At 44.1% G+C, this 13764-nt stretch overlaps 1 protein-coding gene across 1 annotated transcript; it reads right to left on the bottom strand.

Annotated features, from left to right (window-relative positions):
* Positions 1-820: 820 nt before the first annotated feature.
* LOC101468050 (nuclear receptor subfamily 1 group D member 1) lies at positions 821-11927 on the bottom strand. Its single transcript, XM_004544954.3, has 8 exons — positions 11124-11927; positions 5217-5528; positions 5019-5107; positions 4757-4901; positions 2798-3363; positions 2519-2704; positions 2215-2425; positions 821-2113 (listed from the first exon to the last, which is right to left on the bottom strand). Exons 1-8 carry the CDS (start codon positions 11140-11142, stop codon positions 1917-1919), a joined length of 1725 nt encoding a protein of 574 aa, XP_004545011.2. The 5' UTR covers positions 11143-11927; the 3' UTR covers positions 821-1916.
* Positions 11928-13764: the final 1837 nt, after the last annotated feature.

Raw genomic sequence — 13764 nt, 5'->3', positions numbered from 1 at the left:
GGCTTCCAGTATTTCTTTCTGATGGATCAATGACAGTAAAAGTGCAGGTGCGTTCGTAGATAAATAGATAGATAGCTTCTGGTTCGTACTCATTTTTCATTTTTTGGCACCGAGGAAAATGTGTACTATTGCTAATTTTTTTCACATAATGTGGAACTACTGTTGGATCCGTGACTGCTATATTCTTATAAGCAGTCACAGCTTCTTTAGTATGTTTGTTTCAAAAATACAAGAGTCAGTCAAAAGCCTGTCAGACCTAGAAATATAATTGAAGCTGTGCTATTGTGATGCATGATTCTGGGTGTGACGCACTTGTCTAAATCATTTCCTTTTAAAACAAGCAATGCCAGTGACTGTGCACATTATGGAGCCTTATTAAAGGCAGAGCTGCAGTTTATGGAACTTGCTCCTAAATGTTTATATCAATATGATTTCTCCTCGTGTCTGGTAACAAGACTTTACTCATGAAGAGCATTTTGATCCAACTGCCTTGTTAGTCCTACATTTGCATTCATCCTTCACCAGAATCCAGTTTATCTCTTTCAGTTTGCTTATCATCTCGTCTCTGCAAAAGGTCGCTGTGTTCTCTCAGCAAAGAATAACACCTAGTATTCCCATAAGTCTTTGGAATTACATTCACTTGTTATCACACACACACTCAAAAATCAAGTGGTGTTTCTTGTTATTATAAAAGCCCCCAGTGGCTCTCAGACCTGAAGCACGATTGGCTCATTGCATCTGTTGCTAGGCTACGGCTGTATGGTATGTCTCGGCATCGCATTAAGGAGGAAAATGAAAAGAGATGAGAACAAGGAGAAGATGCTATATAACATTATTTAATAATGGTAATCTATGGCGTAACCATAAAACATTTACAAAATATTCACAGGCCGATGCTGTCCGTTGACAATACATTTATTTCAACGCTATATATTCAAATAAAAAGTTTATACTCGGAGCACATCGTTCAGACGCTGCGTCCTGTAGAGAAATCAATCATGTGTGACATCATACAATAATCTCCATACTAATTTCATTTACATATCCAAGAATCTGCAAACAAACGCCGGTACAAACCGAGAATAACGGCCCTGTACAAAATTTACAACAGAACATCTTATCATATAAGCCATCAGACATGGTCTAAAATGACCAATAATTTCTCCCTGATCACCGCGTACAAATACATTGCACCTCAGTCTCATTTTCGTAAAAATGGTATACATCTCTCAATCACAAATGGGTGATTTTTTTTCTATAAAGATTCCTCACATGATAACATGATGTGAAAATAGCTTATGTCATTTCAACAGGGCAAACACAAACTGTGTTAAACATTTCTATTGCTATATATATATATATATATATATTTATTGATTTCAGAGGTTTCTCAATGTATGAAAAGTGCCTTTACATTTGTGGCAGGAATTTACAGTAAGAGATCATTATTGGTGAATGTCTGTCCTTTCTTTTTTCTTCTTCAGGGCAAAAAAGTATGTGCTTCCTTTCCGTTAGCTTTGTGAGATAACAAAAAAAAGTCTGGTGAGGATCAACGGGCTCGCCCTTCTTTTTTTGGTCTTTACATCAAAAACAAACTCCAAGAGGGAGAAGCGACGGTGGTTTGATTTTGTCTTGAAAAACTCAAGGAAGAACTCTACAGTTTTAACAGTTTTCTAGCAGTCCAATTGGAAGCAACTGGAGCACAGATCGGTTTATGTTCATCAGCTTCCACCACCTTCTGCTCTGCCTGCGTTCTTCACTCATATTTCCCCGGCTCTCTTGGAACATCAGACCTGGGAGATCTCTCAAAATTGCCGTCCATCATGCAGCGGCCGGTGTAGGGAAAGTAGCAAGCCAGGCCTGCATATGGAGTAAGGCGGTTCCCAAAGGCAGTTACCCCATTAAGCTGTCTGAACTTAAGGGTCTATGCGGAAAGCTAAAAGCTTGTCAGAGTGTTGGTTATTCAGGGTGCGCAGGTCCGGCAGACGAAGCAGCAACTTTGGGAAGAGCGTGCTGTCGTCTGGGCGGCGACTGGTGATGAGTGAACGCAGAGCTTTTATTAGATTCTCCTGCAATTGCTCTACTGCGCCAACCTCCACTATACCAGAGCGATCTAAAAAAAGAAAAAAGGAGCAAACAAAGTAGCATTAGACATAAGAAATGTGTTTGTGTGAGAAGTATGAGCTTGTATGCACATAGCTGCGTGACTCTTACCAGCAGATACGAGCACGACAGCCATAAAAAGTGCCATCTCATCTGGTTCCAGACCCAAAGATCCTAGCTTCTCACTGAAATCAAACATGGAATCCAATAATGAGCCCATACCAAGGGCTCTCAAGGATGCCAGTGAGTATGTATGTCCGTTGAGGAAGGTCACCGTCCTCTCTTTGGGGTCAAACAGTGAGCAGAACCTCACCATGAGAACCTGTCAGCAAAACAAGAGCAGTTCAGCATCGAGGGAAAAAGAAACGTAAAAAGAAAAGCCCCAAAGACACAAATCGTATTCAAAGAGGCATACCTGGAAAGTACCAGATTTGAGCAGCATGACCTGATCATGCTGGCTGAGATTCTGGAAGCCTGGGATGCTCTTTGCAAACTCCACCACTTCTTTAACAGCAGGGGTGAAGCACTGGGAGAAAGACTCCCACACCTCCTGACTGGAGCGACTGGCCGGAGCCACAGGACATGAATTAAGTGGGCATGCCTGCAGAAGACAGAGAAAGAGAAGCATTATGGGCATTTTATTGACTGGAATTTAAAAAGGCTTTCATAGAGTCAAAAGGAGAGGGAGACTCACCAGAACCTTGGCTCCTCCGTTCAGCTTCCAGGGACACTGGTTTTGGTTTGAGGACTCTCTGGCTGGGAAACTGTTCTGATTGGCTGTGTAGCCCTGAGACGACATGTTACCGCTGACAGGACACTGGTTCTGATTGGAGGAGAACGTGTACTTGGCGTTGTCGACGTTTGCGTTGGTGGTGCTTTCGCTGCCTGTAGGTGGGACGGGGAAGTTAGGGGGGACGTGGTAGTTAGCTGTCAGGTTCGCCTGCTCCACCTGAACTGCGTGCTGCGTCTGGGCAGTTGCGTGCAACAGGGCAGGCTCCTGCGCCGCGCTGTTCTGGAAAGAGGAAGCGCCAAGGTTGCCGTTGCCAGCAGCCATCTTGAGTGGTTTCTCGTTACCGTGGTAAGACTGCATTATGGAGCCGGCTCCTTCACTCGTCTGGTTCTGTGGACTGCACGGCGCGTCGGGAGGAGGTGACACCTCCATTTCCATGGAAGCCGATTCATTGAGACTGTTCATGTAGCTCTGCATCTCATCCAAAAGCCTCTGCTTCTCCCGCTTGGGAATACGCCCAAAACGCACAGCTGAGGACAAAAGCAGACAGAAACGAGCATCTCTGTTAGCATCTTACAGCACTGACACTTGTATGCGTAAAATGTTCACATTCAAACAAATATCCTACATGTGGCTCTCAAACTCTAATCTAGATGTATTACTAATCCCAAGATCTCTCATCTGTCTCTGACTATTCTTTCTCCATCACAGCTGTTACACCATACTACAGACCCAGAAGCCTCCATCTTTTCATCCTCTTCAGCCTTTACATTCCTCCCTTCCCCCCACCTCGATGCCCTACCTCCACTGACAGTCCTATTTATAGTACACTGTATGCTACACCACCTCCTCCTCCCCCACGAGTCCTTCTCTTTCTGCCTTTCAGTGAAGCGCAGGCTCTCTCTTTTTTTCCCTCTAGAAGTAGGTCACTGGGTCAATACCACCAAACGTGGTGTCATTAGCAGAGTGACACAGTGGGTGATGAGTGGAAAGGTCAGAGGTACAGAAAGGCAGGTGAGAGAGCCGAAAAGACAAAGGGTCGAAGGCGGCTGATCAAAAATCAATTTCATGCTGGCGAGTCGCAGACATCAGCCGAAAACCAGAAAGTGGGTGGAGCTACCTTTCCCATGAACGTTATGTTGTTATTATCGTATTTTTCATTTACGGTGTTTTGTGTGCTTATTCACAAAATATAAATGTTTCAAATCTGATGAATTAGCAGTTGATTTCTCGCTTCTGGCTTTTTTGGGGGGGGTCAGCTAAAAATGTTTGCACCAGAAAGAAAAAAAAAAAAAAAACGTGATTTATTATCACCTAGTTTAGCCATCTTCCCCTGGAGATTTAACTCCTGAAGGTGAAAATAACACACAAAAGCTGATTACCTGCAATCATATGTTTAATATTCAAATTGAAGCAGTGTATGTTTTTGTGATTAACTGGACAGAATAACATTAAATCTCAAATGATTTGAAATGCCCGTGTCGGGAAAGAGCGTACGTGACTGCGAACGGGAAGGGTAATCAACAACTTTGTGCCCCAGTTTCCTAAAATAAACTAGTATTTTTCACAGTTTCTACATGACTGATGACTACTGGGACTCTCCAGCTCCTCTTGCCATTAATCAGAGAGCAGCGCAAGGAGAAAGGGAGGCAGAGGAGGACAAAGACAAGAGGAGGAAATAGTGGAAAGGAGATAAGTAGAAAATTCAACTTTTTGATGAGGAGTAAGGCAAGTGGCTTTGACAGTGGGATTATGCCTTTGTTGTAAGCTGTGACAGAAATGAATTTGGACTTTGTTTTCGCATCTTGTACAAAGCGGATTAAAGAGATTCACTGTTTAAGCCAGTGTAAAATACTGGTGGGAATAAATCCATCAGAATTTACTTATGTCTAAATATCTTCATGCAATGACATGATCTCTCACCATCTCTGGACATGCCCACGGAGAGACACTTCTTGAAGCGACAGTGCTGGCACCGGTTACGGTTCATGCGCATGATGAGACAGTTTTCATTCTTCACACACATCTTGTAGTGGATATTCTGCTGAATGCTGCGCCTGAAGAAACCCTGCGGAAGGAGGGTAGGAAGAATAGAGGCTGTGAAGGGTGTCTTTTGTGTCATTGTGTTTTTTGTACACAATGAAAAGGAAAGACGTGGCATAATATAACCTTTCTTTGGTCTCACCTTGCAGCCCTCGCAGGCATGCACGCCATAATGGAACCCAGATGCGATGTCCCCGCACACCTTACACAGAAGCACCATACCTCCGGTTTCTGTGAAAGAGGAAGTCACAACGGTTGTCAGGTGAAGAAACACAATGAAAAACTGCTGATGGCCAAGGAAGGAGGAGAACAGGGAGGAGGGTGGCGAGTAGGTACTTACTGGTGAACGTGCCAGTGAAGCCACAAGGCCTTTTGGCAACGGTGGGATGGTTGTAGGTCGGTGATGACACCGTCATAATTTGCGCAACTGGAGCACTGTTAACTTCGGGAAACTGAAAGACCATTTTCGGGGAAGGTGTTCCTCCCCCTGGCTCCCCTCTTTGCTTCAAGGTTCCAATCTCCTGAAAGGAGACACCCTCCGGGGATGAAGGCTGCGAGTGGGAGGAGGGCGACTGGGTCTGGTATCCACTTGACGGGCTGCCAGGACTCGGACTGGCACTTCCAGACGAGCCAGCGTACAAGATAACACCACCTGAAAGAGCACAGAGGGTCCAAAACTCAGTGCACAGGCACAAACTAGTAGAGAGTTGAAGTGTTGAGCAATCATCTGCTTTCATCTGAGCTTACTTGGCAGACTTTTGCAAACACAGACACAAAACCCTGACCTTGTTGGGACAACAGAAATTTGATCCGATGAACAATTTAGAAAAGAGAAGAAAAAAAAAAGAAAGAAAGAAAAGTGACAGCTTGAGGAACAACAACTCTGACCGGGATATTTTTGTGCAGTCTTTTCAGTTTTTAATCTGATAAGAATGAGATAAGGGAAAAAATGCCCAAGTCCTGCCGAATCATACCTTCAAGTAACCTGCTTGACAATGCTTTTACTGATGAGTGATGGAAAAATAGGAGAGGTAGTAACTGAAATAGACACAGCATGCCATCTAGTTAAAGATCTACATCTCTCAACTGTCACAAACAATCATAAACTAATAAAATAGCCTACGATATATCACATCACACACACCAAACCTTCTGGAATAGGGAACACCATTAAATACATCATATCATATTATGACAGTAAGTCACTGTATGTTCACAATGAGAGCCACAGAGAGTTCACAAACAGGCCTTTGTTTATGGATATCAGATCAAGTTGGAAATGCCCTATTACTTCTAAACACAACACCCAAACCCCTCCGTCACCACCACCACCCCCGCCCTTTCCTTTGCAGACAGTGTTCCTCCCCGCAAGATGAAAGACTGCCCCTCACGTGCAGGCTGAGCCAGCCAGCTCCCTGCATGCTTGCTTTCAGAACTGAGTCCTTTCTACACTCCCTCCGCCTTTCCCCCCTCCCTTTTTCTCTTATCCTCCTCCCTTCCTCCCTCCCCTTTCCGGCTCCGGGCCTGCAGACCCATCTATCCGCCAGCCACCTGACCAGGAGCTCACATGGACTCTTGACACAGTTCCCGCCTGGCTCACAAGGCTCTTTGCGCAGTCCCGTGTAGACAACAACAGCAGCAGTGCCATAACAAGCGCTAGGGCAGATCACGTTTGGAGTGGAGAAGGCTTTTAATGCTGTGGCTAGAGATACGGAGGAGAGCAAGCGGGGAACGGAACAAGTTAATGAATTCCACTGAGTCACTAGAAACTGCGCAGAGGGCAACAGTCACGTTGTTGCCGGTCACTGTTTTCACACTTTAACACAATTTCAAAGGCTGACATTGTGCTTTTTGTGTGTGCGTGTTCAGATGAATCAGGCTAGAGGGAGGAAAAAACCCACCAAGCAATCTTCCCTACCTTTAAAGCTACCATAATTGTTTTAATTTATGGTAATATAAGTGAGTGATTATCTCTTCAAATAATTTAAAGAATTTATGGATTTAGGCTTACTTTGGTACACCCCTCCCCCCCCCCTATTTAGCTCACAGTTTGAACCACTTGTTCATTTTTTATCAGATCACTGTGTCAAGTATCCAAGAAGACCTGCCAACTGTAACATTTCCTGCACGCACAATTCTTCACCCAGACACTGCATCAGATATTCTCACATTATGATTGTGATCATACCTTGTGGGTCAGTATCAAGCTACTTGTAATGTATCAGGTCTGTGAATATACCACCCAAAAGGTTAATGTAGTCAAAGTCAAAAATGCCTGCTCTGTGTGTGGCAGTATTATCCAAAGCGGTGTAAATATAATTAGAATGTCTGCTCTGTAATTCTGTGCACATTTCCTCTCAAGGACCTGGAATCATTTGAGAAAAGTGTGCCCTGTCTCTTTTGCTTTCTCTTCTTGAGAAAACACGTGCTGGATTGCTGTTTAGCTCTAAGTGCCTCCTTAATTCCACCGCTTACACGTGTCAACACTGACTGCTCCAACAGGGTATGCGTGTATGTGTGTGGACGTGTGTGGGGTGGCAGCTCTGGGCAGGCGGTTACTTCCCTGCGCACGCAAATGTTGCTTGTTAAGTTTTTCTGCATGATGTGTGAGAGAGGTAGTTTTCTGGGCATGTGGCTCACCTGCGGAGGGCAGGGTGACATGCTGCAGACACACTGGCTCTTCCACACCCACTTTCTACGCTCAGAAGTCACAACCCCGCCCCGCTCGTCGAGTAGAAAAACATTCCATATTCTGAACGCTTGTAACGATTTCCTGGAATATGGCTTGACTGGGCTACGGAATGAGCTCCGGGAATGTCACCCCCGCTGTCCTCAGGCACAGGTTACAACATGTGACTTGCGGATACACATAGAGCCACAAGAACTACGGAATAAACAATACAACCGCCTCCTTTTTTTTTTTCCTTTCTTTCTTTTTTGCCAGTCCTCTCTGACTTCCCATCTCGTGTGTTCCCTCCCCCTGGGCATGCACGGACGCCCGTAGAAAATGTGGAAATCATGCTCCATTTGCAACTTGACTGTCCTCTGTCATGTGAACGTTTACCTCTGTGCATGGGCAGTAAGCCTCCCTCCACGTGCAACTACTGGCTTCGTGTCATCTGCTCATTTATGAAGCGTTTGTCATGGAGGATAGTTCTTAGAAGGAACAGCGGGCAGGTTTTTTTTCACATTAGAAGCAGTTGAGAAGATTTTTTTTAATTAACATAATGGAAGAGGCTGACCCAATTTGAACTTTGTTTAAGGAGTTCTCAAGTTCAAAGGATTACATGTAGATCCTCGGGGCTGAGCAATGCAAATGTAGCCTAGAAAAAAAGCATTTATTCTCAGGAGTGACATCTTTTTAATCTAACACAATGAATCTGGTTTCATTTTCCTGCTAGTGCCCAACATATGCATTCATCTGCTTAAACATGTTGCATTTTTTTGTAAGTTGGTCAATAATCACGCTTTGAGATCAAGGAGAGGAAAACTCCATGAAGACTACAGGGTTCATGAGAGCTGGTCATGAACAGCTGCAGTGTTTCTCTGCATTCATTCTCATCACAGAGTCATACCATTAACCACTCCTATTGCAGATTCTTACTGCTACTGATTAGCTTAGTCATTCAACTACTGCACCCACAATCTTTCTGGTACTTTTTCAGTTGAAAGGAGTGAGGTTGAACACGTCACGGCACCCTGAAGCGGGTTGATACCATGACATTATATCCCAATTACACGATGAACACTTATTAAAGTACTCATCTTCCATTTGACTGCTGTGAAACTGAATATGGGCAGCATGGTGGTGCCATGGTTGCCTCACAGCAAGAAGGCCCTGAATTTGAATCCACCGGCCAGCTGTGGCCTTTCTGTGTGGAGTTTGCATTTTCACCTCTTGCCTGCTTGGGTTCTCACATGTGCTGCAGCTCCCTCCCACCATGCAAAGACATGTACGTCAGGTTAACTGGAGAGTCTAGGTTTACTGATTTTGTCAACATGAATGGTTATCTGTCTCTGAGTGTTAGAATTGCTATAGAATGGCAACCTGTGCAGGCTGTACCCCACCTCTCACCTCCCTCCGTGTGACAGGTGGGATAGGCTCCAACCCAACCATAACCCTGAATTGGATAAGCGGAAGAAAATGGATGGATGGACTGAAAATCATCCAGAAAGGTTGACTAGGTACTATTGATAGAGACAGCTTTAAAATAAATATCCATATAATATTGAAACAATGTGAAAGGAAGTCAGAACAGGTTTTATTGTGTCATCTGATTTTACTGTAACCCTTAGAAATAAATAACCTTTCACATGCTTTGGTCTTTCTATTGCAGAAAGGGTTTGTGTGCTGTCATTACCAACAACACCCCATCAAAGCACCAATCTAAACAACTTTATTTATTCTGAATGAAAAGAAAAACAATCAACAGTCCATGTTGAAGTGACCTTTTTATCATTTCCTTGACAACATTGTGAAGGTTAGCCTTAGTTCATGTGACAACTGCTCAGTGCCCCTATGATAATGACTTCAGTCTGGTATTTATCGTCTTATTTTGTTCCATTACACCGCCCAAACAGAAATACCAGAGTGTAATTGAAACGGCTTGGCCTTGTCACCCAAAAAACTAGTTGATGCTGGCAAATGTAGGTTAATGTGTTCTTTCACATCCCACGTCCTGTGATAGGCTACCCCCCAAAAAAGGACGCTCCTTTTAATTACTAATGAACATTTAAAATCAGCTATAGTAACTAATATGAGACAGAAGGCTGGTTAAACCCCTCTGACCCACTGACCAATCTACCAACGAATAAAGAGGAATCCCCGTGTGAGCTGAGCGCGCGCACAGTGCGCGCGACAGAGAGGAACAACCGTGAGAGGAGCAGTGTACTTGGAATCATGCGCGGCACGTGGATACTGAGGCTGTGTACACGTGCTGTCAGCTCGAGGCGGGGTGGCTGCGTATTAAAATCAGGTGCATGATTCGCAACATCACGAACGGGTTTTTTATGTGTTGTTTTTTACCCAGGGTGCACGGCCATGGCCACAGTCGACCAAAGACCTATGTCCCTGATGTTTAGATTTAAATTATATCGTGAGATCTAGGTGCAGCGTGAAGTTGCTGTAATGGCTTAAAGCGTTATATCAATAGAGCGTCACTGCTTTATTGCTTTTTTATCTATCTGTTCGCCTATAACAATGGCGCTCTCAGCCAGTGAGCCACGGAGTAAATAGGCGGTTTAACTCTTATCGATTTCATGAGTCAGATATGATCTGTTCATTCATCATCAGCTCTCGCTACATTTAGATCGTGATTCAGGGGCTGGCAGAACTACATGTTTACTCCAAGCGCGGCTCTTGGAGCCAGTGTGGAAGGAGAATTTGGCACAGATTTCATGTTTGTGGAGCAGTGGGCGTGACTCCTCCCTGACATCGCCTCCTCACTTGTGTTTGGGGGAAAGTGCCACGATTGTGACCAGCAAACTTCTAATGAATCACATGTTTGTTAGTTGACAACCTCCCATTGGATGAAAACATCCAGAAGTGGTTTTGGGAGCAAGAACTTTAAGATCCAAAAAAAACGCGGACGCAACGCGGGTGGGTCAGCACGTTATTGTTCCTTATCTGTCTGCAGATAAGCCTCTAATGGTGGGGCGACCAAACGTGGGGAAGGCTGTGGGATGACAACGTGCCCGGTCAGAGGGCGTTCAGGGTCGCGCTTCACGTGAGTTTGTTTACATGCAGAGAATCGGAAGTCCGCCGCAAAGACTGGAGGAGAGGACTTCCCTCTCTGAGCTCAGCTCACTCACTCAAAATCCTCAGACTTGCGCAGCCCAGAAGCACCTGGCAACACGCCAGAGATTGCACAGCTGAATTACAGTCATAGGCAAGAGTACAGTGCACAGAAACTCCAACTGCCTATAGCTTAAATAGTTTTCTGGATATCACACATTCATATAGAAGGAGCATAAGATGCAATTAAACTGGATACAAATCCCAAAGCATCAGACATGTCCAATAACTGCAGTGATCTGACATGACTCAAACAGACAATTTAAAAAAAATAAAAATTATAATAATTAAATGGCAGTAAAACTTTATATATTACTTAAATATTAGCAATATTTGATCTAATGCAGCTCACTGGCATCTGTGCTCACCTGCACCATTACCCTCAAAGTAAACCTGACAGCGCTGCTTGCCAGCAGCTTTCAGCATCGACCACACAATTTAAAGCTTACTTACCACCTGGACTGTTTTCCATGTTTCCCAGTCGATCGGTGTTGTTCGTTTGTTCCGTATTACAGTAGGCGTTTACTGCTGAACTGACTGCCACTTCTTGTCACCGAAGAGTTTTGTTGATACGGGTGAAAGAGTCATGAACTGCCAGGGCATGTAGAGTGTATCCCAAAGCTCAGACCAAAAGCAGCGTGCACAGGGCATTGGGGTTCCTGAGAAAACCCGGCCAGCCCAAAAGAAGAAGAAGAAATAACAAAAGTAATAAAGAAACTATTTAAAAGCAATTCAGATCAGGTCTCTTATTGATCCCGATGTTCTCTCGAGGTGAACAGACGCACGGGGAAGCTCGACTCTCTGTCTGCACAGTGTGATGTCAGACGGATCTCTGTGTAAAAGGGTGTTCTCTGAATTACAGTGGTCCCAACGCGTTCAGCTGCTTGCCATGTACAGTCACCATGAAAACATGATCACAGTAGAAGTAGTTTAAACACTCCCACACTCATCAATAAGCAACACGCGTCCGAAAATAACCAGCACGTTTTCAGGTGCTTGAGAAATGTGACCATTTTTTTCTTCCCTCCCTGCTCTCCTTTTGTGTGTCCCTCCTGTTTGTTGGTGTGCATCAGGGATCTCTCTCTCTCTCTCTCTCTCTCTCTCTCTCTTTTCTCTTCCTCCCTCTCTGTGTCACGCTCTCTGACAACATTTCACCCCCACTCCTCCCTCCACACCCCCCACTCTTCTTTACTCTTTCTCACTTTCTCATTGGCCGAGAGCCCCGCGTGGAGACGGCACATCGGGCTCGTTCGACACTGGAATGCAGGTTAAAGCTCTGCAGCATGTGCGCGTTGCATGTGAGCTCGCGCTGCCCTACTGACACACATTTTATGCTAATGAGCTGCCTGGGCTCGGCGATAAGAGGGTGAAGCAAGGGAGAGACGGCGAAAGAGGAGAAGAGGTCTCACTCGGGCATCGTCTTCAGACCTCAGGATGAGACTCAAATTTGTTTTCGCCGAGGTTGCCGCACACACAAGGATTTGGTTCCGGGATTTGGTGGTGCAGTGTAGAAAATGAAGATGTCACTGTGTAATTCTTTGAGAATTAAACGGATTCTCAGTCTTGAAATTATGATACAGTTATATTTAGCCACTAATACTTACAAGAAGATCCACTAAAATAAGGGTGTAACTTAAAGTATTTTACAGGAAAGAAGTATTTATACTGTACGCAGTGTTACGTAGTATGGAATTTTCAGGTATTTTACAAGAAACCAGTATATATATTGCAAGTTTAAGTAGTGCACAAGTAATTTTACTTTACAGTTCTATACATTAGAACAAGGGCTGACAGTTCATTAAGTATCCAAGTAACTTTTAAAGGAAAGAAAGACGAAGTAATTATACTGCAAGCTATTTGAAGTAGGGTGTAACTTTTAGGTATTTTACGGGAAAGAAGAAGTAAATATATTGTAAGTAATGTTAAGAAGTGCGTGCCTAATTTTACTCACAGGTAGACAAGGGGGATAGCAATTCAAATTCATACTGCAAGCAATTATAAGCAGGGTGTAACTTCAAGTATTTTACATAAAAACTAGACAAAATATACTGTGAGTATTTTAAAAAGTTCATAATTAATTTTACTTAAGAATTTTTGGGTTAATATAGTTACATTGCGGGGCAGCACGGTGGCACGATGGTTAGCACTGTTGCCGCACAGCAAGAAGGTCCTGAGTTCAATTCCAACATCAGGCCGGGGTCTTTCTGTGTGGAGTTTGCATGTTCTCCCCGTGTTTGCGTGGGTTCTCTCCGGGTACTCCGGCTTCCTCCCACCGTCCAAAGACATGCAGCTTGTGGGGATAGGTTAATTGATTAATCCAAATTGTCACTAGGTGTGAATGTGCGAGTGAGTATGAATGGTTGTCTGTCCCTGTGTGTTAGCCTTGCGACAGACTGGCGACCTGTCCAGGGTGTACCCCGCCTTTCGCCCTATGACAGCTGGGATAGGCTCCAGCGCCCCCCGCGACCCTGAAAAGGATAAGCGAATGGATGGATGGATGGATGGATAGTTACATTGCAATTTCAGGTGAAATACACTGAAATTATATAATTGTAGTGAAATTACACCCTTACACATGGGCCATATTATACGGTGTTATCAATGTGCACAAAGTAAATCCTGGCAGGTAGATTATATACATATAAGACGATCTATTACAGACTGAATATTGTATTACATAATGTATACAAACAAACTTATTACAGTGTTCAGCAGGGTTAACACAAACCTCACACAGATCAGATATAACAACCAATTTATATGAAGTGCAGTGTAAAAAACTAGTGAAACAGCACAATGTGCATGGAGTTGGCTGTGATGTTGAGGATGGGTAAAATCCAGTAATTGTGGATTTGAAGCAGAATGCAATAATCATCTTGGAATAACGAAGAATAAATGTAAGCTGTTGATAAGGATGGTGGTAGTGGGAAACAGGCTGTTTCTGTGTTTGGTTGCCGTGGTATGGGAGATCCGTAGTGCCAGCTGGAGTGGAGGAGTTTAAAAAGCTTGTTTCCAGGATGTGAAGTGAAGAATATGTGATGATGCTCACTGCCCACTTCCTGGTTTTTTGAGTACAAGTCCTAAAGGGTGAAGA

This window comes from Maylandia zebra, linkage group LG5 (genome assembly GCF_041146795.1).
Source record: "Maylandia zebra isolate NMK-2024a linkage group LG5, Mzebra_GT3a, whole genome shotgun sequence".
Taxonomy (NCBI): domain Eukaryota; kingdom Metazoa; phylum Chordata; class Actinopteri; order Cichliformes; family Cichlidae; genus Maylandia; species Maylandia zebra.
The sequence above is the reverse complement of the archived record's forward strand: the minus strand, read 5'-3'. Positions and strand labels throughout refer to the sequence as shown.